The 26,906-nt window shown below is 45.0% G+C and overlaps 1 protein-coding gene across 9 annotated transcripts in view; it reads right to left on the reverse strand.

The window, feature by feature from the left end:
- Positions 1-26,906, reverse strand: part of AGAP1 (ArfGAP with GTPase domain, ankyrin repeat and PH domain 1) — a 647,020-nt gene that overhangs the window by 346,867 nt on the left and 273,247 nt on the right. For all 9 annotated transcript variants that reach the window (XM_074189810.1, XM_074189811.1, XM_074189806.1 and 6 more), the window contains 2 exons: positions 3,008-3,093; positions 134-275 (listed from right to left, as the gene is read on the reverse strand). In XM_074189810.1, coding sequence (XP_074045911.1) covers positions 134-275; positions 3,008-3,093 — 228 coding nt within the window. The remainder of the gene's footprint in view (positions 1-133; positions 276-3,007; positions 3,094-26,906) is intronic.

A 26,906-nucleotide genomic window follows, 5' to 3' on the forward strand; every position in this document is an offset into this window, starting at 1 on the left:
AGATTATTATAATTTTCACAATCAGTAAGGTCCTTCCCCCTAGATCTGTAGTCAGACACAGCTCAGCATGAAACAAAAACGTGAATCAAATAGTAGCCTCTTTTCCGAATATTTGGAATCACTGGTCACTCACCCTGGGTTCCCACCAGTACCATGGGGATCTCACTTGTGTTCCGATAGTTAGCCATTCGACTGTAGTAATGGTAAACTGTCTGGAAGCTGATCTCGTCCTCCAAGCTGAAGACAAATATAACAGCATCCACCCACATGGCAAACTGGGGGGGGATGTGGGTGGACAGAGAGAGAGAGAAAAGAGGAAATTAGATGAGAAACAGGTTGAAAACAGCTGAAAAAATAAAAATATCCCATGTGGGAGAAAACACAATCATTTAGATGAATTACTATCTGTTTGAGAGAGAGTGTGTGTGTGTGTGTGTGTAAGTGTGTGTAATTGGCTGGATGACTTTCATTACAAGAGATCAGTCCCAGTGAAGGGACCTGTGCCTTGAGCAAACTGGACAATCTATGCTTTCATCCCAGCTCATTCCAGGAAACAAACATCAGACCAAGAAGCAGTCTCTACATGCCCAGCTTTGAGCTCGAACGAGAGTGGAGGATGCCCTGGTTCGGTTCTTCCACACACTGCCCAGGAAAGACAAAGGAATGGTCCCTGGGCTTTTCTGGAAGAAGGAGATCCAGCAGAGTTGGAAGGGACCTCAGCAGCTACCCAGTAAACTCAGAACTGGAAAAGGATCCCATCTGCAACTTACCCAAGGAGGCCTCATCTGCCTACAGGGAGAAGAATTCCAATGAGGGAAAACCTACAACCCTAAGTCAACCTGATCCATTCAAGAGTCACTCAAGTTGCTGGGAAGTTTTTCCTGATCACACACTTAAATTGGCTTCCACGCAACTCTCTCTCAATGGTTCATTTCTATTTGAAGTATTTTCAACAAAGGGAGGGGTACTGCTCTGCAAAGAGTGCAGAACTGAGAGTAAGGACGACCTGTGCTCCAATTCTACGATGCAATGTACTGGGCACTCCTGCAGAGTCGAGTCCGCGTCTCTTAAGTCACAAGTTTCTTCGTTTGGAGATCGGTGGTTTCAGGGTTGTTGGGAGGCTCAGGGAGATAATGATTCAAAAGTGCTCCCTCTCCTTGAAGACCTCTATGGAGGCAAACTCATCACTTCTTGGGGCTAATCATTCCCAAAATGGAATAGCCTAACTGCCCTGATATCTACCTCTTTTCTGGAGTTCTGTCTGGCTTCTGGCCTGGTTTTCTGAGGACAAACAGAACTAGCCTCAGACCCTTCCCAAAGGGAAGTGCTCAAAGACAGTGAGTCCTCTCCAGACTGAACAGTTCTATAGTTTTCAACTGATCTTCAAATGGAATGGAGAAAAGACCCCTTCTCTACTGCCTTGTCTCTCTCTTGTTTTGTTTGGTGGGCAAGACTGAACAGGGTAAACATTTGTTGAACAAGGGTTGCTCTCACAACTAAAACTTTCTATGAGAAAGTCTAAAACACTTATTAAGTAAATATTTATTTAGTCTACTTCCAATCTTTCAGGAAACAAAACAGAAAACAAAACCCTAAAATTTAAAGAGGGTTTTAAGACTTGCAAAGCATTTTTACAAACACTACCTCACATCAGTCCTAGAAGATAGGTGCTCTGATTATCCCCATCTTACAGGTGAGGAAATTGAGGCAGGCAGAGATGATGTGACTTACCCAGAGTCATACAACTAGAAGGTGTTTAAGGATGGATTTGAACTCAGGGCTTCCTAACTGCTCTATTCCTAGGTCCTGAAGGCTAAATTCTCCTGCTGCTCTCTCCAGCCAAAGGGGGCTTCAAGTAGGAAGAACAGGGAAACAACAGAACAGACCCTTGGATAGCCCGTGGAGCTGTGGGAACTGAAGGCAATAAACAATGGCTCTTGGAGCTCCTTTAAACAAATTTTGTGATTAAGGCTGGGGGCAGAATCAATTTTTCGTTAATGGGATGTATGAGAAAGCTGAAAGTAAAGACAATTTCTGGAGCTACCCTCTTTTTGAATTTTTCAAATTCGCAAACATTTCTCCTGCAAAGAACCATCACCTGAACTTTAAATTAAAAAAAACTCAAAACATTTTAATGAGATTTTAAATATCTCCACATAGCTAAAAAGGACAATTACCCATCATTTAGAAAATGGCAAGAGGGAGGTTAAGGCACTGAGGTATCCAGGATCTTGAGAAAGGGCAGAAGAAGAAACCAAGGCACAAGCTATTTCGTGATATGGCCCACTGACTTTTTCCAAAAGGCACATGGTCCATTAGGTCAACCCATCAAGGCACACTGGAGTGTGGCCAGATCCCTGGCAGCCCTGCCTCCAGAGTCTCCTCCTGCCCTTGACGTTCACTGCCTAACAAGTACAGGGTAATATCCCTTTGGAAATGGCAGGGCTTCCATTTGATTACCTCTGAGGTCTAAGCCCAGGAAACTGAGGAGCAGAGTCCTCAGAGCCTCGTAGGATCTCAAAGCACAAAGGCAGAAGGAAGCAGCAGTCTGGAACAGTAGAAAAAGGGTAAGATTTGGACCTAGGATCAAAACAGGGGACTCTGCCACCTTTTTATTTCTGGGTTCCAGCTCTCTCACTTACTGCTTGGGAAAGGGGCAGGGGTCTCTTCCTCTTTGGACCACAGATTCCTTAACTGTTAAATGAAGAATTAGACTAAAAGTCTTCTATTTTTACCCAAAGCTATGATTCTATCACCCCCCCCAACCTTGGATAAGTCATTCACTCTGCTAAGCCTCAGTTTCCTGTTCTGTAAACCTTGTGGTCTCCATCAGCTCTGCATCCACAAAGGACCTTCTCATAAGTCCAACTCCCAGGCATCACAGAACTTCCAGAGCTCAATGTCAAGGGTTTCCACATTGCCTTCCTCATTTCCAGAGATCCCACTGGACCTGGTGAGATGGAATTCAGACCCTTGGCCAGGACTCTAAGAAAGGCTCCCTGCTCACCTGTGCCTCAGGGGGGCCCCCTTCATCTCGAATCAGCAGCAGGTAGCTTTGTCCATCCACAACGATTTCCTTCTTGAATCTCCCACCTGTCACACAAAAAGGGAAACTCGTTACAGAAAAGGGAAGAGGGCCTAAAGGGGGAACAGACTCAGGCTCCACTTGGGGAAAAATACAAGCTCAGCATGGCCCGAGGCCTCCACCTGGAGGCTCTAGCAAGGCTGGGAGTGGAGAAGAAGAACCACCAAAGCCAGGTCTTCAACTGCCCACAAGCAATCAGGGCTGCATCTAGGAGCTTTCTGGGGGAGGGGGGGGCCCAGGGAACATTATCTGGGATCATTTATATTTTCTATTGGAATTTCCTCTGTCTGTCCATCTATCTTTTACACACACACACACACACACACACACACACACACACACATTGGTCTCTGTCTATATCTGTCTTTCTCCCTCTCACACACACACATTTTCACTCTTTCACACATACACACACACTTTCTGTCTCTCTCCCTCTTACTCATGCTCTCTCTCTCTCTCTCACACACACACACACACACACACAGTCTCTGTCTACATCTGTCTCTCTCTCCCTCTCACACACACATTTTCACTCTCACACACACACACACACACACACACATACACTTTCTGTCTCTCCCTCTCGCTCATGCTCAACACACACACACACACAGTCTCTGTCTACATCTGTCTTTCTCGCTCCCTCTCACACACACATTTTCACTCTCACACACACACACACACATGCACACACACTTTCTGTCTCTCCCTCTCGCTCATGATCTCACATACACACACACATACACACACACACACAGATGTTGGTTTCTGTCTACATGTCTTTCTCCCTCTCACACACACATTTTCACTTTCTCACACACACAGACTCACTTTCACACACACACACATACACACACACACACACACACACACACACACACACACACAGACAGAGTCTCTGCCTCTCTCTGCCCTCCCTCCCTCCTGCCGAGGTTGCCATTGGGAGTCATAGGAGAGGACGTTGCTGAGGATCTGTATTACTCCCCAAGAGGAGCCTGACTCTAGAAAGGAAGACATGGAACATTATGAGGATGGTGAAACTCTCTGTATTCACAGGGTACAAGTAGAGGGAGGATGCTGTCATACTACACACATGTTAGACAAAAGGAAACGCTACTACAGGGTGATGACGTCTCTGGACTGCGCGGTGAGGGACAAGCAGTGCATCTCGCTAGCAGCAGGAGCAACAGACTGGTTGGGGTTAGAGATGAAGGCCATCCAGGACTCCTTATCCAAGTGAAAGGGCTCGATCCCACTTTCAACAACTATCTGGGACCTGGGGATTCCTCTCTGCCAAGGATCTAGGACACCTCCCTGCAAGCAGCTGGTGGTGGTCTGTCCAAACAAGGGGCACTGAAACTGACCTGGCTTTGCCCCCCTCAGCCCCCCGGCCTGAAGCTGGCTGACTTCAAGGCCATTAGTAGGGATCCCTTCCCTTCCCAAGGGACCCCAAATACATCAGATCTCCTGAGGCTTAACTCAACTGATTCTGGAGCACAGCCAGTCTCTTCAGGTTTTCTGGATAGTCTAACTAAACTAAGACCAGCCTGGCAGGGGCTGTCGTCCTGTCCTTGGGAGCAGAAGCACCTTCTCCAGCTCACTATGTCATGCTGGTCCTCCTTCAGCCCCCTGGTTGCCACACCTTCCATTTAACCACCACCTATGAGCAAGACCTTTCCCATGACAATACGAGTCGTGACACAAGAGACCCAGGACTAGGCTTTGATTCCAATCACGGACGCTCTTCCTCCACTGGATGTCTATGTCCTGGAAGCTCTCCCTTACCATTGCAGCTGTTGGGTGGAACAGCTGGAGTCCCCACTCAGGCCCCAGAGCCCCCCCCAGTTTCCCTCTTATTGCCAGCTAGGGCCTCTAACTTGGGGTGTAGATTTAAGGGATCAAGACTAATCCAAGGCACCACTTCTGGGGCAGCTGTGGACTAGCCTCAGAACCTAACAAGTCTTTTGGACCGTTTTTTCAAGGGAAACACTTCTAAGTTGACTTCGTTGTGTGTGAGGGCCATTTGTTAGCAGGTAGGGATAGTGCCGGATGGTGAAATTAGGGCAAGGGGTAGACTCCTTCACCCACCAGGGGCTGAACTCCCTTTGTGACCTTGCAGAAGCTGTCCACTCTTTCAGAAGTTCAACTTTCTCATGTATAAAAGGAGGGGGCTGGGTCAGAAGTCACTAATATATCATGTGGCTCTAAATCTATGACAGGATAGTCTTTCATCACGCCTGCTTTCTGGGCCTCAGAATGAAAGGAACAGGAGACTCAACCTCCCTTCCAGTGCTGATGATCCTAATTTACTTTTTAAAAATATCACTTTGCTGATGGAAGAGGAAGATGGCTATTTCTAGGTTTTTGTGCTGATCTGAAACAAAAAGATTAAGTAATTATGAGGGAGAAGGGGAGAGAACAGGCTATGGATATGGCAAACTTCCTGTGCCCAATAGCCTCTCACTTATGTCCTATGCCAATAAGTGATTTATATATACCTCATCCCTGAAAAGATAAGAAACAGAAGGCCAATTCTAGCCACAATTTTTTATTTTCATCTTTTGTCCAAATTATGTTTGAGGATAGAAGCTATAGATAGCCACAGAGTCTTGGGAACATCTATTAGTGATTTAACCAAAGCTGAGTTAATTATTTAACCTCTCAGTGTCCAAGATAGCTCTCTAAGAGATTAGAGAGGTGACAACTGCCAATCGGCTTCAGTAAAAGTTCTTTCCTCATCAGGAATTCCCTATAATTAGGAAAATCAAAGTTCTGGGAAACTATCAACAACAGCAACAGCATTTAGAGCCTGCCTTCCTTCTAATTGTACAACGGGCCAGCCTTCTATAGAGGAGGCCCAGAGAACTCAGGGAGGATGGGATGCTAAGAAGGCTGCTGGCTATCTATTTACCTGTTAGGGCCAACACACCAAGATGCCCTTCTGAAGCCCTCCTCTTCCAAAGGGAAGCAGAGAGACTGAACCAAAGTCCTAAGGATTACAGATGCTCTTTTGTGTCCACAGCTCCACAGAGCGTAGTATCCACAGATCCCAGATGAGGCCCAAGGAGACAGTCTGACATTAGTTTACCCCAAGTTTCTTCTATCTGGCACAGCTTCTTTTCACCCCATCACACCAGGAAGCCCCACCATGCCTTCATGAGAGGTGATGGACCTCCAGGCTCTCAGACATTCCTTGCCTTCTTTAAGTCCCCCAAAATGACCCATGAGATCAATTATAGAACAATCTCTAGAATGTTCTCCATGAAATTAAATAAAATCTGACAGGGGCATGAACACAACTAAAAACTGTTCTAAATTTACTTTAAGAGTTTGTAAAAGCTATGCATATGTGTGGCCTGGTCCCCATGTCACAATTGGGTTTGATTTCAGTGAGACCCAGAGCTGAAAGAGTTCTAAACAAGACCAACTTGTTCAATCTTGAGTCTGAAGCACAAGTTTCCACCGGATAAGGAATGTTAGAATTAATACTTGAACACTCTCAGTGATGGAGGACTTATTACCCCACAAACTAGTACATTTGGGGGACATCTCTCATTATCTGAATTTTTATTTATAATAGGCTTGGGTAAGGAACTTTTCACTGGGATTCATTAGGACCTTAGAAGTCTATCTGGAGAGGATCTTAGAGGTTATTGAATCCAATTCCTTCATTTTGCAAAAAAAAAAAAACAAAAAAACTGAGGTCCAGAAAGGTTTGGAGGGTCAGGGTTATAGGACCATAGATATACAGGCCAACTGGCCAATTAAGAAATGAGAACTAAGGCCCAAAGCAATTGTAGGTCTATCCAAGGTTGTTCTTGGCTGACTGGCTACAGCTCATTGTTCCCTTTACTCCTCCTCCTCATGATATGTTCCTTAAAACCACAGAGAAGTGGAATTCTTCTCATGGGACGGCCCTTCAAGTAGAAGGTAGTGAGGGATCTCACCACCCAAGCCTCTTCAAACACTTCCCTCTCCTGGACTGGAACCAGATCATCATTCCTCTTTTAAGGGTAGACCTGGGAATGCCACACAGCCTCCAGACATAGCCCCTCCAGATGTGACCCTTCTAGTACTTGGGGCCATCATTCCTTGAAGTCTTAGGAGAATCACCCTCCAACTATGAGAGACTCTTATTGTTAGGATCAAATCCTTAATATGGAAGAGTGAAACTTCCATAGATGATGGGATTGTAGATTTAGAACTCAGGGGAACATGTGGTCCAACACCCTGTTTTATAGATTAGGACCAGAGAAGTCAAGTAATTTGCCCAAATCACACAGGTCAAAGTCATTGTAATTCAGGATTTCAACTTTGGTCTTCTAATTACAATTTCAATACACTGATTCTCAGATGAGTCCTCAGCTAATTTTTCAAAAATATAAAATCCAACCATTATTGATATTCTTTTCTCCCCATGGCCATTAGAGGGCAGAGAAATGGTTTCTAGACTTCTCTTTTGTCAATATATTTAGCACTTAATTCAGAGTCTATGGTCTCATTAGGATAGTGAGATCCCAGAGAGGGAATGGACTATTAAAGCAGGTGAGAGAATCACCTGGCAATGCAGGGCAAATAGAAACCCCCATCTCTCTGTCTCAAAGAATAGCTTCTCTACGTATCCGAAGAGATCATTTCATAAATCACTGAAGGCTGAAGGAGTCTGAGAGCTAGGGATGAGGACATAGAGCACAGACCTGGCCTGTGTTAGCTTAGGAGGAAGCAGGTGATTTACCAGTCAAGTAAACAATAAACATTAAACAAGCCAGCCACGTTTACCACTGCTTAGCATCAGAGCCTCAAAAAACTACCAAAGACTTTCCCTGCCCTCCAGTAGCTTACAAAATGCAAATAAACCTATACAAAATAAGTTATATGCAGGATAAATAGGAATTAATAGAAATAAAGAGTTTGGGGGAAGGCTTCCTGGAGAAGGTGGGATTTCAGTGGGATTCAAGGGAAGCTAAGGGGCTCAGTAGTGGAGTGGAGAGAGAGAGCAATCTGGCCTAGGGAATGGCCAGAGAGAGGTCAGAGCTGAGAGGTGGAGGGTCTTGCTCAGGGAAGCTGGTGTCCCCGGACTGAAGAAGGTATATCAAGGAGTAAAGTGAAGGGAGACTGGAAAAGGTCGGAAGGGGCAGGTGATGATGGGCCTTGAAAGTCAAACAGAGCATTCTATGCTTGCTCCTGGAGGTGCCACAGCTGGTAAGTGTCTGAGCTGCAATCAGGTTCCCCGACTCCAGGTCCATCGTCTTAACCATCTGGCCTCCAGATAGCACTCTGGGCTCGGTGGTAGAGAGGTCTGGCCTCTGAATAGGACCCTGAAACTCAACTAGCCTCCACTTCCCCATGTGATGATGATGTTTTTGTCCTTTGTTGTCAAAGAAGATCATGACATCAAGAACTGAGTTGGGGGGGGGGGGCTGTACTAAGTCACCAGCCCCACTTTCTCCTGCAGTCATCTGAATCCAGTGGTCAGAAATGTATTGGGATGACCTGAAATGGACTTGGATGTGAGGCAATCAAGATTAGGTGACTTACCCAAGGTCACACAGCCAGTAAGAGGTGTCTAGGATTGGATTCAAAATCCCATCCTCCTGACTCCAAGGCCAGTGCTCTCTCCCCTGCCCTCCTAGCTGCCCTACTTCCCCATCTATAATATTGAAATGGCTGTAGTATTCAGGTCTCCTAGCCCAATGGACATGAAGCTATAATGAGAAAAGGTAGGTAAATGCACTTTGAAGACCAGAAAAACACAAAATGCCAACTGACAGTAATTTTTTAGTTCCAAGGTCCCTTAATTTACTTAGCAAGCATCCATTCACAAGGATTTCTTAAGCATCTACTCTGTGTGGCACCATTTAGCTCAATCCTCTCCTTTTACAGATGAGGAAACTGAGGCACAGGAAGGTGACAGGACTGACCCAATTTCACAGAGTCTAGGTGAGAGCCAACAGCTGCCGCTGCCCATGAGAAGCTTACATTTAACTGTGGGAATAGACCAGGTAGATGAATAATTACCATGAGCTACTTTGAGGAGGAATGAGAAATTCTAAATTAAAAAAAAAAAAGAGGGAAATCCAGACTGTGGGAGAGCAAGGCTCCGGGCCTGAGGGGCTGGCAGCCCATATGAAGGTACACTGGAAAACAGGCCGGAGTGATTCGGAAGATGGGAAGGAAGGTGGCGACGTGCAGTAGTCTTTGACAGGCAGCTTTGAAAGCAGAAAGGGAATATGGCCAAGCTGCTGCCTTAAGAAGAGATGCAGACTTTTCTCCATTAACAGGATTATGGCTAAGTAATAAGATTAATGAATTCTAATGATTCTATGGTAGTTGAGTATAGTTGTAGAAGGTATTAGGAACACTTAAATCCCTTGGCTGAAGTCACAGACTTAATTTCTGCTCAAAACAACTTCCTGGTCCAAGGGACCCTGAAAAGGGCATCTTCATAGATTAACAGAGACACCCCTGAATGCCTGCATTTGCTGACTTTGAGCATAATAATGAGAGGAAAAGATGGGAGACAAAGCATCCCGTCCAGACCATTATGGGTACAGCTCCATAGGCAGGGTGGCACCAGTTCACTGGGCAAGGGGGTGGCATCCAGCTGAGAACCAGGATAGATGCAAGCAAGGGGGAGAAGTGGGTGACCAGGGAAGAGAGATCCAGAAGAATTGGGGGGATCCCTCTGCCGGTCCCCGAGTGACTCTGGTGGAGTCACTCCATTCTGTCGAGGACTCCATTTCCTCACCTGTAAAAAGGGGAGGAAGGGTAGATCAAATGATCTCTGAGGTCCCTTCTAGCTATAAAAATGTAGGTTCTGATTCACTAGCACGAAGAAGCGAGTCCTCCTCTGTTGGGAGGGACAGGCTGGAAGAGACGCTAGTTCTCCTGCAAAAGTGACATTATATGAGAAGAGAGCGAGAATGAGGCAGGGGAGGGAAAGAGGTCACCCGATTGGGGCACTAAGTCATCTTTTAGCTAACTGATCTTGAGGCAGCTAGGTAGTTCAGTAGCAAAAGGCTGAGTTTGGAGTCAGGAAGACCTGAGTTCCAATCAAGCCTCAAACATACTGAGTGACTGAACAAGTCATTTAAACCTCTGTCTGCCTCAGTTTCCTCAACTGTAAAATGGGCATAATAACATCATCCAGCTCTCAGGGTTGTTGTAAGGATAAAATGAGACACACACACACATTTATGTACACACAAATGTATTTGTCATGTAAGTGCTAGCGAAATTATTTTACTGCTATTGCCACAACTGCCCACCACCACCACCACCACCACTACTTTTTTGTTGTAAGTTATTTAGTTAAGCCCAACTCTTCATGACCCCATTTTTTCCACAAGGCTTTCTTGGCAAAGATACTAGGAAACAGTGTTAAGTGACCAGCCCAGGGTCACACAACTAGGAAGTACCTGAGGACGGATTTGAACTCAGGTCTCCAACTCCAGGATCAGCAGCACCATTACTCCTCCTTCCATGTTTGGTATTGTAGAGAAGCCTGGGACACGGAGGAGTTAAGTGACTTACCCAGGATCTCTCAGTCGATGTCAACATGCCTATACTACAATTTTCCAACCCACAAATATATAAGAATAGCATTAACAGAAGTTGCCAAGCTTTCCAATCTGTGTGGAATGAGAAGTTCTCCAACTATAGAGACCTAGTCAAAGAAATAAAGAGCACTTGAGAACAGCATGACGTAATGTAATATTCCCATCATCCTTTCAGGTACTAGAGCTGTCCCAAAGAGAACTGTGATAAATCAGATGAACTGGTTTCCCAGTATTTTTATTGAATGGCAAAATAACAACTATAATAACAAAGATGACGACGATGATGATGATGATAATTTGATCCATGTGTGTAAGAGCTTGCCATGAAGACTAGGGCAATGATTTGTTCCAAGTCTGTGTCTCTCTCAAGCCCAGCCAATAGAAAATGGAATTGGAACAGACAGTTGGCTTGGACCTTCAAGACTTCCAAAGCCCTCTCTGAGCCCTGACCTTTTGGGAAAGGGGCGGGGGGGGGGGAGCTGAGGGTCTAACAATGTCATCTTCACTCTACAGATGATAGAGACTGAAGCAGATGTTAAGGCACTTGTCCAAGGTCACATAGCTTGAGTCAGTGTAGAATTAGACCCCAGGTACTATGGGGCTGACCCACTCTTAGAAATTAAAAAAGTCAAACTCATGAATGAGCCTGGCCTTTCAAGCTCGTCCTCTGACTCCAACCCTTGTTGAAAGTTTGAATTCACATTACTCCCCCTCTCCCTGGTTTTCCTTTGTCAAATTATAGACCATGGATCTAGAGTTGAAGGGACCTTTGAGGACCATCTCACAGCCCCAGAGAGGGTGTATGACTGGTGCAGTCACACAGCTAGCAAACATCAGGGAGAGGATCTGAAATTCCCTGCTCAGGGCCAGAAAGTCTTTCTATGTCCATGTGCCCCAGGCCCAAAAGAAGGTCCCTGAAGACAGGACCCTGTTTTCTTTGTGGAATGTTTGAAGATCTGGGTACCTCCAGAACCATGTAAGCCTAGAGATGTAGATGGCCACCCTTGGGAGACAGGAGATGAATGACAAGAGGTAGAAGGGCCTTTCAACACATAAGAAGATAAAGAGAAGGCAGGACTGTAGGAAGCAGGGGCTGACTAGCCTCAAGAAGAAGGAGATCAAAAGCATCATTATCTAGGAGAGGTCAAACAGAAGAAATGTCAAGAAAGAAAGCAAGCTGTGTGGAAGGGAGACATAGGATGGCAGTTTGAGGGGCTGGTGGGAAGGGAAGGGAAGGTTAGGAATGAAGAGATGTGGCCATGTGTATTGGGAGAAAGTGGATGAGGCAATACTGAAGCTGAAGATGATGACAGGAAGGGAAGAAAGGGAGAGGGGAGAAATGGAAGCAGAAGAGATTCAAAGGGAAAGAGAGGGAGGTGAGAAGGATGAGGGAAGATAAAGGAGAGATGAGAGAGGGGGAAGAGGAGTCAGAGATGGAAGGGGGAAGAGGAGAGAAGGCTCAAAGGAACAAAAGAGAAGTGAAAGGAAGAGGGAGAAGAGACAGAAAAGGAGAGCAAAGAGAACAAATAAGGAAAGGAGAAAGAAAAAAGGGGGAGGAGAAAGAGTAAAAAGAGAGGGGGATAAGAAAGAGTAGGGGGGAGAGAGAAGGGCAAGTGAAGATGGAGAGAAAGATAAAGAAAGAGGAGAGGGAAAAGAGGAGGGGGGGAGAGGAAACATGAATAAAGAAGCTGACTACCAGAAATCTATCTGATACCCTGAGGCAGCTCAGTGATGGTTCATTTGATGAGGACAGTACTAACCTAGAGCAGAGCTTGGGCATGCTGGCTCAGGGTAGCCTGGCAACCTAAGAAGAAAAATCTCCCAAGAGAAGACCTTTGTGCCTGTGATTAACATGAATTGTCAGAAAACAGATTCAAAAAGAGTGTGCCAATGACACACTCCCTTGGGTTCCCCCGCCCCCCAATGAGAAAGGCATATTGGTGGCCCATCTGGTGTCCAACACTGTCCTAGGCCCTTGGTCTAGGCAGATCAAATGGAGCCTAGCCATTCAAGACCTCTGTGACTAATTTTATTTAATTAACTTTCCCTGGGCTGTTCTTGTCTTGATGCCTCAGATACCCTGGAGCAGACTCAGAGTAGACTTAGTTCTGAATTTCAAAGTCAGAACCAAGTGTAATTCGCAGGGTTTATGGTTTTATTCCCTAAGGTCAACCCATAGAACCCACCCCCCCAATCCCTATTTGCCAGAGACTCCCCTTCACATAAATCTCAATATGAACTTGGAGCAGGGGCAGGCATCAAAGTCCCCAATGCTCACCAAGGCCAATCTAAGACTTTCTCAGGCAGAAATTGTAGAAGAAACCCAAGTTATCTATCACAAAAAGAGTATAAAGAGAAATGGTCACTAGTGTCAAAGTCTTGCAGCAGGACAATCCAAGAGGCTTTGCAAACTGTTTTACATTAGCACACATACCCAGACAATCACTTAAGTGACAAGCATCACAAGAACTTGGAGGGTTACTCAAGAAGTCCAGAAGAAGTGGGTCCAGGGGAGGTGGGGTTCCTCAGAGCTCCAAAGACCATGTGGCACTTGGCAAATCTAAAAGAGTAGACCAGATGATTCCCTAGGATGTGAGCCTAGGTGGGACCCTAGGGATCCCCCAAGGCCACTTTCCTCCTCCTTTATTTTATTTTTTAAAATGAGATCCAGAAAGTCTAATCAATTTCAGAATCACAGTATTTTGAATTGGAAAAAACCCCAAGACTCAACTTTGAACCATTCATTCCCATTTTCCTCTTACAGTTCTTACTCATCAAATGGCCAGAGAAGACATTTTTATTTGCTCTTCTCTCTGAATTTTCAGCCACATTCAAAATCTACTGGGTTTTCTTTGGGCAAAGTCCAACAAGGAGACATTTAACAGGAATTTTGGATGAACTATTATTTTCACGGATTGGAATCATGATTATTGGTAACATATTTGTTTACTAAAATGTAATTAAATCACACTTCATCTGCTCTGCCAATTTATTTTTAAGCTCTCTTACAGTCAAGGCCACGAAGTGGAATGAGACATGAAGAGACAATGGAAGTAACAGGAGAAGATTAGGGTGCTTGGGGGCAGAAGAATTCTAAGGTCTCAATCTCCCTAGTCAGTGACCATGGATGACCCAAAGAGCGCCTGCCCAGGGTTACCTCGGGTGGACAACTGAACACCATCCCGTCAGTTCAGATAAAAAGAGGCCGAAAGCCCTGGCCAAGAGATAATGAAATGAATCTTGCCAGTTGTGCATGTCTACTAGGTCTGTCTTAATGACTCAATAAACAACTAAAAAGAACCTGGGGAATTCAGGACCAGTAAGCACAGTAATACTTTTTAGGAAATATTAACAAGATGGATGGTTCAGGTCAAGTTCAATTGGCCTTTTAGATCATAAAAGCCAAGGTCATGGAAGAAAGTTCAAACTGAGCTTTTAAAAATTTTATTTTTCATCAAATCTGGAATTCTTTATCTACTGCAGCTTACTAACCTGATATGTTGAGTTCAAAAGCACTTAGCAAGGAAAATCAATAGCAATGATTAGAGAAGTTAGCCTGTATAAACAAAACCGGACTGCACTGTTCACGGCCTTCAGAAGGTGTAACAGCCAAATGGGGGCTTTCACAGAAGAGAATGCACTTCTTTTCAAAAAAAATTTTTAAATCAATAGAATAATGCAGTAAAATGACATCTCCTGAAAGAGATCGATTTTTTCCTTCAATAAAACACTAGTTGTAGAATTCCAGAAATTTCCAAAGAAAATAATCCTTTAGAATTTTTCGTCAGCAAGGAGAAAAGCAGATGACTGACACAAAAATCTTTTTAAGTTTTTAGCCTTTCCTTTTACTCCCAGATGAAGCCAGGATTCATTCTCTTCACCCACCTCCCTCTTCTTCCTAATATTTCTTATGACTATCAAAAAGGCACCCACCATTCTCCCAGTCGCCCCAAGTTGCCAACCTAGAAATCACTTTCTACTCCTTATGCTCTCATCCATTTCATTGGCAAGGCCTATTGATTTTTTGGTATTGCTGGGCAATGGGGTTAAATGACTTGCCCAAGGTCATAAAGCTAGGTAATTATTTAGTGTCTGGGGTCAGCTTTGAACTCAGGTCCTCCTGACTCCAGGGCCTGTGCTCTATCTACTGCACCACCTAGCTGCCCAAGTCCTATTGATTTTTAACTTCATGGCAAGTGTACCTTCTCCCCATTGACTCTGACCCATCCCCAGTTCAGGGTCTTATCACCTCACTTCTGGATGGTGGGGGTGGGGGTGCCAGCTGACTCAAGTCTCTTTCTGCTCCAGACCATCCTCCATTTAGCTGTCCTATTGATCTTCCTAACACTTATGGGAGGATCATGTTATCTCCTTACTCAAAAGACCATAATGACTCCTTCCCACATCGAGCATCAGAAATAAAATCCTGTTTGACTTTTTTTCTTTTTAGTTTTTGCAAGGCAATGCGGGTAAGTGGCTTGCCTAAGGCCACATGGCTAGGTAATTATTAAGTGTCTGAGGCCAGATTTGAACTCAGCTACTCCTGACTCCAAGGCCAGTGCTCTATCCACTGCGCCACCTAGCCGCCCCCTGTTTGACTTTCAAAGCTCTTGTCCCTTTACTTCCCCTAACCTTTCCAGTCTTCTTTTACCACACTCCCTCCACCAGAATCTTTGATCCAAGGACACTGTCCTCGGGGCTGCTCCTCACATGAGAAAGTCCCTCTCTTGATTTGGGGCATTTTCACTTGAAGGTCCCATGCCCTCATCTCCACCTCAGGCTTCCTTCAAGAAGACTTTTCCAACCAACCCCCCATAGATGCTAGTGCTTTCCACCTGGCAAGTAGCTCCAACCCATCCTGCATACTGTGGATGACTTAACCACAGTGGCTCCTACAGATGTTTCAACTTCCTTTGCATCCCCATCATCAAGTTCAGGGCCTGGCAAGGAGTAAGCACAAAATGTTTGTTGACTGACTACCTATGGCAACATGCTATGGGAAGAAGCCATGGCTGGAATCCCGGCTCTGTTGTGAACTTTCTGGTAAATGGGCAACTTGCCAATGCTGAGTCCTAGTTTTCTCTATCTGTAAGATGGAATGAGAGAATCAAGGATGAATTACACACACACACACACACACACACACACACACAAACACAGAGCCAAAAGCTGAACTCCATTTAAACTGTTATTTCACATCTAACATTCTTCAGAAAAGATTATGTTTTCCTCTGTCGTCTCCTCCAGTTAAGAGTGTTAGGTCTGTGAAACCAGGGATTGCCTGTTTGTTTTCTAAATTTGTAATCCGGGGGTTTAGCACTTAATACTTCTGTATTTATTCAAAGATAAACAACTGGGAAGAAATGTGGCCACATGTGGTCAGTGATCTAGTCTAAACCCCTTCCATTTACAAGTGAGCCCCCCCCCCCAAGAGGTGAAACATGAGCTAGAAGTCACCTACACTCAATAGGGCAAAACCTGGTCAGAAACTTAGATTCTAGGATTTATGTTCCATACTTTTTTTAAAAAATGGAATGTTGACTTCCTTTGATTATTACTTAAGTCAAAGGAACAGGGTAAAAAAAAAAAGAGGATGTGCAGCAACCAACTTAAGGATTGTTTTCTGAAATCACATCAAAATAAAAACTCCTACAGTGCAGGAAATAATGCAAGAAAACTGGCCAGAACTTCTGAATGCTAACAACCAAGAGAGAAACTGCAAATCATTTTCATGGCAGGAAAAAACCAACATGAAATGCATGCTTCTAGCTCCAAGATCCAGTGGTTAAATTTGATAATTTCAATGAAAAATGGTTGGAAGAAGCCAAGAGATGACCTTCAAATATAAGGAAAGGGGCAATGGAAAAACACAAGTTATTCCACAGTCACAAGAACTGCAAAAGGGATTAGAATAGATACCAAAAAGTAAAATAGCAGAAGCTATCAGAAGAAGTAGCATTCCCTAAAAACCTGAGCTAATCATTAACTATTATTTAAAAGGAAATTAAGAAGCCCTTAAAAAAACTATTGTAAGAGATAAACTTAAAAACTGTAATGCTCACATCCCAAAAAAGTGAAATGGAACAGACGTTACCTACAGAGTCAGAGACTGAATCCGGATTCCACCTCTGAGGCTTCATGGCCATGTGACCTTGGGGAAGTCATTTGACCTTCATCTAAGAAGGGGGTTGGACTAGAGGGTCTCTGAGGTTTCTAGAGGAAGGCTCCTTATAGTCATTCTAATTAAATACGACTGGAGATAATTTTCTTTCCTCTTCATTTTTCAAGGATCTTAATGCAATAACAGATTATTAATCGGCAGCCTCTCTGAGCACACAGGTAGAAACAATAACTATCATATCAACTAAGATATTTATTCTCTGGTTCCCTTAATCCTTGGTTGTTCAGTCATTTCATTCATGTCTGACTCTCTGTGATCTCATCTGGAGTTTTCTTGAGAAAGAAATGGAAGTGTGTTGCCAATACCTTCTCTGCCTCATTTTACAGATGAGGAAACTGAGGCAAATAGGCTTCAGTGCCTTGTGAAGGGTCACACAACTAGTAAGTCTGGATGGATAGATTTGAACTCAGACCTTCCTGACTCTCTCCACTCTATCCATTGCATCACCTGCCTTGAAAACATGTCCTGGAAATTCAATAGCAAACCATGGTCGATTAAATGAATTGGGTTGTAAGTTGACTGGACAAGCCAAACTCAAAGATGGAATATGAGGAATATTATCTTCCTGAATTGATTCTGGAGAATCACAAAGGGATTTCTGCTAAGGCCACCATTTCATAAATGCAAATTAGGGAACAATTAGAACCAAACCTAATATGGATAACAAAGTCTAGGTCCAATGCTCATGTCTTATTGTAATGAGACATGTCTGACACTGTCTGACACTGGACAGTCAGAATTCCACACTCCTTGGTGGAGAAGCAGGCCATGAAAAATGGGATGCCATGTCTACATTTAACTTGTTTTTTGGTCATTCCAATAGTTTATGAAATTCCAGATCATTGATAATGATAACTGCCTCCCAGATGAGAAATTAATGATGGGGCTGAAAGCTAACAGAAGGTTCATCTGGTCTCTGGCTCACAGGAAGCACATGTGAATCTCTCCCCTTTGGAAGAAGGGGTTTGATAATGACCATTAGTAACCTCTTGCTTTCTAGTGAAGGTGAATCATGGTGATGGAAAGGAAATCTGAATTAGAGACGGGGGACTAGCTCCTTTCAAGGTGCTTCTCCCACCCGAAAACTCTCAGGCTGGATCCCAACTCTTGCATTTAGGAGATGAGTGAAGTTTCTGAGCATTAGCTCCTTTGTCTGTAAAATGGAGAAATTATAATACTTGTGGTAACTACAGTTACCTGCTGAGAATCTTGCAAGATAATTTACATAAATTTCATAAATCAAAAACCTTAAAGCTCTTATTTAAATGGCAGCAGCAATTACTCCTATACAATACATATTTATTGAGCACCAGCTATGGGCTCAAAGCTTGGCGTTGGGCATCCTTATGTCCCCTGATGGCACAGGCAGGAGCCCTCAGTAGATAATCCCTGTGTAATTATAAACCATTCTCCAAGTGACCGAGATCCGGATGCAGAGTAGCCCTGCCCCCTCCCCCCCGACTCAGCATGGCTTAGCATCTGAAACAAAGCCCATCTTCCTGATGCCCACTCTGATTCCCATCTACATCACTCATTTCCCACTTTCACACCTTTGCACAAGCTATATCAGATACTTAGGATGCCATCCCTTCTCTCTTTCTCTCCTTGAAAACCTCAGGTCCCATCACACTTCAGCTCCCTTAGAGGCATTTTCTGATTCTTTTACCTGATAATTATCTCTTGTGAAATGACTTACTATTTTACATTGAATATGTTTTGTGCATACATTATCTGAGGGGAGGGGGATTTATCTCAATTTTCTCTTGTTCCCCAGGACCTAGGCTACTTCCTGCTTAATAGCAAGCAATGATTGACCTGAGTGACAACACCTGGAGACTCTAGACAATTCAGATGAAGACTGGAGCCAGAGTAGGGCTGACAAGGGGACAGTGGGAGCACATCTGGAGGGATCATCCATGTAGAGCCTCCTCCATCTGCCCCTCCAGAGGGAAAGATCCTCAATGACTTAATTACCAGGAAGAATGACCAGCTGAAAGCTCATCGGGGAAAAGTTAACTGTGCAAGCCCAGAACATCCCAAGAAGGCTCTGGCGCCATTTACCCTTGCCCCCAAACACCCTTTGAGAGGGCAGGGATCTGAGCAGAATAAAGAACCCCAGGGAAGGGGTCCCAGAGCCCAGGCTCTGGAAGCAAGGGGGGCCCTGGAGGAACAGAGGACAGGGCTAAGGGTCACTCATGGGCAGGAACAAAAGTTCAAATGCTTTCTCAGATTTCCTGTGAGGAGGACATTCTGAAGGACTATTTTTCCCATGTGAAAGGACCCTTCTGCAGAGTTAAAAAAAAAACCCCAAATAAAGCATGTCCAATGAGAAGAACTATCATTAATGGTGCAGAAACACGTCCTCTGGGGGCTGCCCCCCATTCTCCTGGGGCTGCTGTGAGGGATGGGCTGGGAGAATTGTTAAAGGCCAGGATGAGTCATGTTAAAACATAATATATATTGTAATAGAGCCATATCATCCCCTCCCCTCCAGATCTCACGTAGCCACCACAGAATAGGTAGACAGTGCTTGTGTAAGTCTCTAAGAACCAAAAAGTGACCAACCGTAAACTCCCATTTTATAAATGGGAACTCAAGAAGACAGACAACCATGTAATACAGCCAAGAGTGAGCCGGACCAGGAGCCAGGAGAGAGGGGACTGAGCCTCTAATTCAGGTGGAACCACAGACCAATCATTTCATCCCTCTGGGCCTCAGGTTGCTCATCTGTACAATGATATAGAATGACTGCCTATCCCACAGGAGGGAGGAAAAGCTGAGGTAAAGGAATGCAAACCTTGAGCCAGAATTTGAGACCAGAGATGGGGCAAAGAATTAAATTTAAATGCCTATGTATGTTCATGCATAGGGATGTCAGCTGTTTCAGTGCTAACCATATTTTGATTAGGCAGGGTGGTAAAGAAGCTAGAGTCAGTCCCTTACACATACTGGCTATTAGACCTTGGGCAAGTGACCTAACCTCTCAGTATTTGAGGCCTCTAAATAATGCCATTAAATAACAAAGATAAAGATAACAATGACAACAAGCATTCAATTGCTGACCAGTCATTTCTCTCCATGACCCCATTTGGACTATTTTTTGGCAAAGACACTGGAGTGGTTTGCATTTCCTTCTCTAGCTCATTTGAGAGATGAGGAAACTGAGGCAAACAGGGTAAAGTGACTTTTCCAGGGTCACAGAGCTGGTAAGCATCTGAGGCTGGATTTGAACTCATTTCTTCTTGACTCTAGGCCTGGGGCTCTTGCTGCCTTACTAATAATTAGATTTATAAGGCACCTACCCATGCCAGACTGACTATTACAAATAACATATTTGTTATGATCCTCACAGCAGTCCAGAGATGAGGGTGCTATAATGAGGCTCCTTTTACAGGTGAGGAAACTGAGGCAAACAGCGGTAAGGTGACTTTTCCAAGTCAAAGCTTAGTGTGGGTGGGAAGGCTAGGTGTGAGGTGAGTTGGGGTCCTGACCCCGGACTCAGCGCTCCCACCTTTGCCAGGAGTCCTTTCAAACATATGTATAAAAGTGACAAAACAGTGGCTCTAGTAGAGGAAGTTTCCACACCCTGAAATAGCCATAAAGGGATGGAAGCCCCAGCTTTGCTGACTGTTGACAAGGAAATCCTGGGTCTGAAGAAGGACCAAAAACAGAAACAGGCTGCCGTACCATGGACACATCCAGTCTGTCTGATGGAGACGCTCACTGTCAATCTTCATGTGTCAGAGGTGGGGGGACCGTTTTATCTGTGAGTTAGGAAAGGGGACCAATATGGTGAAAGAGTCAAAGGTGAAGCTGAGGCCTGGGAGGAAAAGACCCCAGGCCCCTCGGAGGCAAGCAAGCTGGGGGCTTAACAAAATAAACGTGGACTAAGAGGCCTGTGGAGGACAGCCTTGCCCTTGAACAGTAAACCCAAGCTGCTCCTAACGGACATGAGAAGGAAAAATGAGGAAAGCCACTGAATGAGCAAGGTCACAGGGGGGTGTATGTGTGTTTGGGGGGGGCTGAAGATCTGTTTTTGTTTTGTTACAACAGAGGGTTTGGGCTGGGGGGGGAGAGACAGACAGAGAGATAGAGAGAAGCAGAGACACATACAGAGCGAGAGCGGGAGCGAGAGTGAGAGAGAGCCCACAAGTCATCAGACAGACCAACTTTGAAGGAAGAACTCTTCTTTCTTCCCCTGGTGCCCCCCCAGGAGTGAGCCCCAAACCCTGGAGCTTGATGCTGAGCACTCACCCCCTGGCTGCTTATTAAAAACTAAATCACACAAAGAAAAGCCACACACACCCCCCAGTGCCAGATCTTTTTTGGGTGTGGATCCCTTTTCCTCACTCACTCTCTCCATCTTTAATAGCTGCAGCTGCTAAAAAATGCTCCTGGGCAGATAGCTGTCTGGAGATGAACTTCTCACCAAACTGGGGAGCAGCCGGCCAGAAATGGGGAGCTTCCCCCAGCTGCTGGGGGTGGAAATGTTAAAGCTGCCCTGCTTCAAAAGTGGGTCTTTGGAAAAGGGAAGCTAAATTTGGAGGAGATCCAATAACCCCTTCAAGCTGCCCCTCCCCATCTCCCCTGGGATCTCAAAAGGCAGGCCTGGGGATTTGGAGATGCTCCAGGTGAAGTGTGGAGCACCAGGAGCCTGAGGAGGGAGGTTGGGAGCCAGGAACGATGGAAAAACAACAGATGGCTCGGGTTTTGCTCTCCTAGTTCACCGGGCCTCAGTTTACTCATTGGTAGATGACAGCCCCAAACCTCCCCAGAAATGCTGACAAGCTTTTCCCAAGGTGCAGCTCAGCAGCGAGCTTCCCAGTTTGTGAACCTATTTTTTATGAATTCTCTGTGTGGATATTCCTTCTTGCCAGAAGACTGTCAGATCTGTGAAGTTAAGAATGATCTCGTTTCACCTGTGTATAGCTCAGGGTTGGACATTTCATAAATGAGTGTTCTTTAACCGACTAAAGGAAGAAATCTGAGGTCTCTGGGAGCAGTCTCTGCCTTTGTTTCCCTGACCAGCCAATACACCTTCAGGGATAAACTGGAGAACTGGCCTGCCGGCTTCAAGCTTGGGGTTTCTCCGGGTGGCTCTTCTCTGACAAGGGCTCCCCTGTTGGCCCTTCTAGAGTCCCTCCATTCCGGAGACCCTGGTCCTCCTGCTTCTGCTAAAGCCAGGTCGGCCAGTGTCCTTCACACCTGAATGCAGGCAATGAGTCTTGCTAATCCGCCCCCCACCTCCCACCCAGTGCCCTCCACCTGGCAGTTTCAGGGCTTTGAACAAAAGAACCGAGGTTTGGGAGACAGCCTGAGACAGCTTCCCACTCCGAGCACCCACTCACCCCCACACTTCCAAGGAGCGGACAGGACTCAGCAGCAAGAATGCACCAGTGGAGACAGAGGGCAGATTCAAATCCCAGATCCAAATCCTGGCCCCGCCATCCCAAGGTGTCAGTTAAGGAGCAACCATGGACACTTTGGTTAGGGTGGGCGAGACAACACATACAAAACTGACACCAACTAAAAAAAATATAGTCTCGAGGGGGAGGCCTTCTCTATAAAATGAGGGAAGTAGACAAGATGACCTGAAGTCAAATAGAAGTCAAATAGACAAATAGAAACAGCGAGGCCCCTCCCTCTCATTTTACAGAGGAAGAAGCAGAAGCAGCAATTGGAGCAGCGACCCGGGGCCTGAAGCATTCAAGATGGAGACTCACCTGGGGTACCATCTAGAGTTGGAGGCAAGACAAGCATCTGCATCTTCCCTTCGGGACAGAGTAAACATGAGGGCAGGGTCACTGAATTACACAGTCTCCCCAAACCTAGAGGAGGGTGGGCGTCTGCCAAATAAACATCTGCCCCATTGCCCTGAGTGACCAATTCCAACTCCTCTGAACCACCTCACACATCTGGGGGTTCCAGGGTTCACATCCCCAGGGATGTGCCCAGAGAGCACAGGTCTTGAATCAGAAGGAGTTCCCATGGTCATTAAGTTCACCTCTTCTTTTTACAGAAGAGAAATGGAGACTACAACAGGATCACAGAGACAGAAGTAGAAGGGTCCATGATATCTAATTCACTCCAAGAAGGACCCTAAGGATCATCAAGTCAAATCCTCCCTTATAACAGGGAGGGAAAGTGAGGCTGACGGAGAGTGACTTGTTGAAGGTCAAACAGGTATTAAGTGGAAGGAAGGCCCAGGATTTGAGCTGACAGCCTATCGGGGTGCCTTCCACTAGGTCATGATTTATCTTTGCATGGATGGAGAGTTTAAGCACTCTGCCATACAAACAGTGGGTTTATTTTCTTTTCTCAAGAATGAGTTGCCTATGTTCCTTCTCCAGCACTATTGATCAAACCTGTGGTTATGTAAATGTTAAGGTTACGGGCCCTAGAAAAGTCCAGGAAAAATCTACGCATCAAAAATTCAGCGTTCACCTTGTGACCATCACCCAAGTCAAATCCAATAGTTTCTCAGCACTGAGATTAAGGAGGAAAACATTAGTTGAAACTGGGCTTCCAGGCCTCTTCCCATAAATCACGAGAAAGCTCACCCACACAAGCTTCCTCAATTCCCTTGGCCAGGGCAAGAACAATGAGAGCAGAAATGTGGAGAGCTAAGATTAGCCCCATCAAAAGGACAAACTGTAAATCCAAGGGCCAGGCCAGGAGCTCCGAGGACCCTCAGAGGCACTTGAATGACAGCCCATGTCACAAAGCCAATCCCACACCCTTGATCTCAAAGAGAAAACTGTCAGAAGTGACAATGGACACTTTGGCTTGACAACAAAGAGCAGGAGGGGGCAAGAGGCCCCAACAAACCCACAGGGAAGGTTTGTAACAAATTGGGAAAATGGTGGCCAGGACTAGAGCTAGCGAGGTAGATTTGATCGTGCCATGGCAGCACACCGGAGACCCACTAGGACTCCCCATGCTCAGTGGGCACACCACTGGCATAAGCTCAAAGCAAAGCCTTAGAGACCGCTGAGTTATAGAATCAGAGCTAACTTGAACCTCAGTGATCATCCATCTAGTCCAACCTATAATGAAATGAAAAAAATGAAAGGGATTTCTGCTATAATAAACTTAATAAGTGATCATTTAATCTCTGCTTGAAGATCACCAAGGAATGCTCCCTCTTTTGAGAGGAAATTCTACTTTAATCCAGGCCCTTTGTTATAGAAGAGGAAACTGAGGCTCAGAGGTCAATGAACTTGAATCAAACAGGTAACACAGAAATGTGCCATATAAACCTGGGTCTGCTAACTCCAAATCATACACATTTTCCTATGGTACCAGGAGTCATGCTACAGATAGTTTAGGGGAATCTCTCAGAGTTCCAGACTTTCACAGAATCCAAATTGGGCCTAGTCTTTAGGGCACACAGGGTTATTTTATTTGATCATATTTCCCAGAATCTCAGAGTCAGAAGGGACCTCAGAAATCATGTGATTGATACCAAATGATCAAGAATCTCTTCCATCATGCCATGAGAAGGGATCATGAAACCTGAAGGGACCAGATCTATCATTTCAATGAAGAGTTCTCAGTGTGGAATTTCCCTTTTCCAAATCAGACTGATACCTGATCTGAATTCTTGGAGAGATATCTGGAGCATTCAGACCAAATCAAAACCCCCAAAGATCCCATGCCAGCTAGTATAGGATAGAACCCCATGTCTTCTGGACGGAGGCCTGCACTCCAACCTCACCAATCCAGGCTGTGTTTCTATGGGATAACACTCAATATTATTACTTAATGCAACGTTTTCCATCAGCAAAGTTAAAGGTCCTTTACCAATCTTAGCTCATTAGGTTGACCAGAAGCCTAATGAGGTTGAATGAGAGTTGGGAGGGGGGTGAAGAGGGCCCCCCTTTAGCCAGGGCTGATAAGAAGGGTAGAGGGAACACATGCAGACTGGTTATTTTGGGTTTTCCCACAAAGTTCCTTTCTGTGCTTGGGGATAGCACCGCTCTCTGCTAATATTAACCTCATCATGGGTCTGAGGAACAAGTGAGTTTCGAGATCCTGTTGTTGGAAATGGGGACAATGGATGAGAAAGATGGCACTGGAAATCAAGGAAAATAACAGGCAAAAAAAAGCAGGGATGTGCAGGAGGAGCTCAGCTCCTCCTCCCACTATTCCCTCCCAGCACTCTTAGCCATGGCCAGTTAACGTCACTGTTAATGAAAATAAGGAGGGCTGAACTTCATGACCATTTGGCTAAGAGAACAATGGTGGCTAACAAGAAAACTTATCCAATCTGAAATGTGGGATGAAAGATAGGGATTCTGAGGGTAGTGGTGGCGGTGAGACTGGAGCTGAGTCTCTCTGAAAACATAACAATCCTGGAGGATCTGGAGTCAGATCCAAAATCCCCAGATTCCACATGGAAGATAATGGAGCAATTTTCCATCTGTCAATGGAGAGAAGCCTGAATATGGCTTCCTATGATTCTGGCCCTCAAGCTATGATGTTTTTAAATATTAAAGTCATTTTGTGTATCAGGGAAGGTCAACAGAGTAAGGTGGTTGTGTTGGAACTCATAAAAAAGCCCATGTTCTTTCAGTCTCACTACAAGACAGGTTTGGACATGGAACCCAGAGCCACCACAGTAGCAATGCCAAGTTTCCGAGGGAATTAGAGACATTTCATACAGGCTGAGCAACTCATCAGCCATGTCCAGAGATGATGGGAACACACTCTAGGACTTCTAGAATGGAAGAACAGCAAATGTATAAACAATAATATAATAATTCTTCCTTCAAGCATTTAAAGGAGATCGACTAAGGTGGCAAATAACAAAATATATTCTGGGGCAGCTAGGTAGCACAGTGGATGGAGCACCAGCCCTGGAGTCAGGAGGACCTGAGTTCAAATCCGGTTTCAGATACTTAATAATTATCTAGCTGTGTGATCTTGGGCAAGTCACTTAACCCTGATGCTTTAAATAAAAATAAAATTAAGAAAAATATATTCACCTGGTGCTTTAATACTAAGGAACCAAATGGATTCTAGGTCCTGCTAGTTCTCAATTGTTATCTCAAGTTAAAATGACTGGAACTCACTTGCTCTGTTACTCCCTCTATCCATTGTCTATCCACCACAAGAATATGGCTAAAGAGTAAACCAGGGGAATGATAACACAACCAAGAGGTTTGATTTCAATCAACTTCCTCAGTCTGCTGGGAAATGGGAATCCATCATTTTGGGTTTCAAAAACACAGAACCATTTTGTCCTCTGATGATAAATGTAAGAAAATACGATCCAACTCACAAGAGGAAGGCCTAACTATGCCTGCCATTATTGTATTTTTGTCTCTGAATACTCTCCCCTTCCCCAAACCCCAAATATAATTTCTTTTTAACTATGTATATCTTGTTTCCCCATGGTAGAATGCATCCTCCCTAAGGGCAGGAGCTGGCTTATTCATGGAATTCAGTACAGTTCCTAGCCCACAAATTCTCATTTCCAGGGATCCAGCTGCTCCTTAGTGATCAAGTGCTGACAAGTTTTTTCAAACCCACTCACCTGCCCTGAACCACCCCCTTCCTAATAGCTCCTCAAAACCTGAAATCGCTTTTGCCTTTCTTTTTACTCCCCAAATTTACAGATTAGTGAACACTTTTTTCCATTAAAATCTTGCTCCCTGAGGGTAGGTTCCAACTCATTTTTGTCTCTGAAACTGGTGGTTAGTTAACCAGGTCATAATGCCCCTTAACTCTCTCTCTCCTCATCATCACGCTGCTCTAGGTCTTTCCCTATTGGGATCAAAGCTCCCCTTTGAGAGCACAGTGACCAACTTGGGGGGCAAAGCAAAGCCCACCCTGAGAGCAACCCCAACAGTGTTGGGATGGTTGCTCCGCGTAAGATACAGCGTCCAGGACGGGAGTTAACAACCGCAAACAGGTGTTATAGGAGACATATGGAAAAACAACTACTGCTAAAAAGACAACTAAGGGACAAAACAAAAGGAGATGGTTTTTAAATCCAAAGGGGGGGAAGAAAAGAAAAAAAGCATTTGGATGATGACACCGAACAAGGGGGTGGGGTGGGGGAAGATGGGAAGGGTCT

The sequence above is a fragment of the Macrotis lagotis genome, chromosome 5 (assembly GCF_037893015.1).
Source record: "Macrotis lagotis isolate mMagLag1 chromosome 5, bilby.v1.9.chrom.fasta, whole genome shotgun sequence".
Taxonomy (NCBI): Eukaryota; Metazoa; Chordata; class Mammalia; order Peramelemorphia; family Peramelidae; genus Macrotis; species Macrotis lagotis.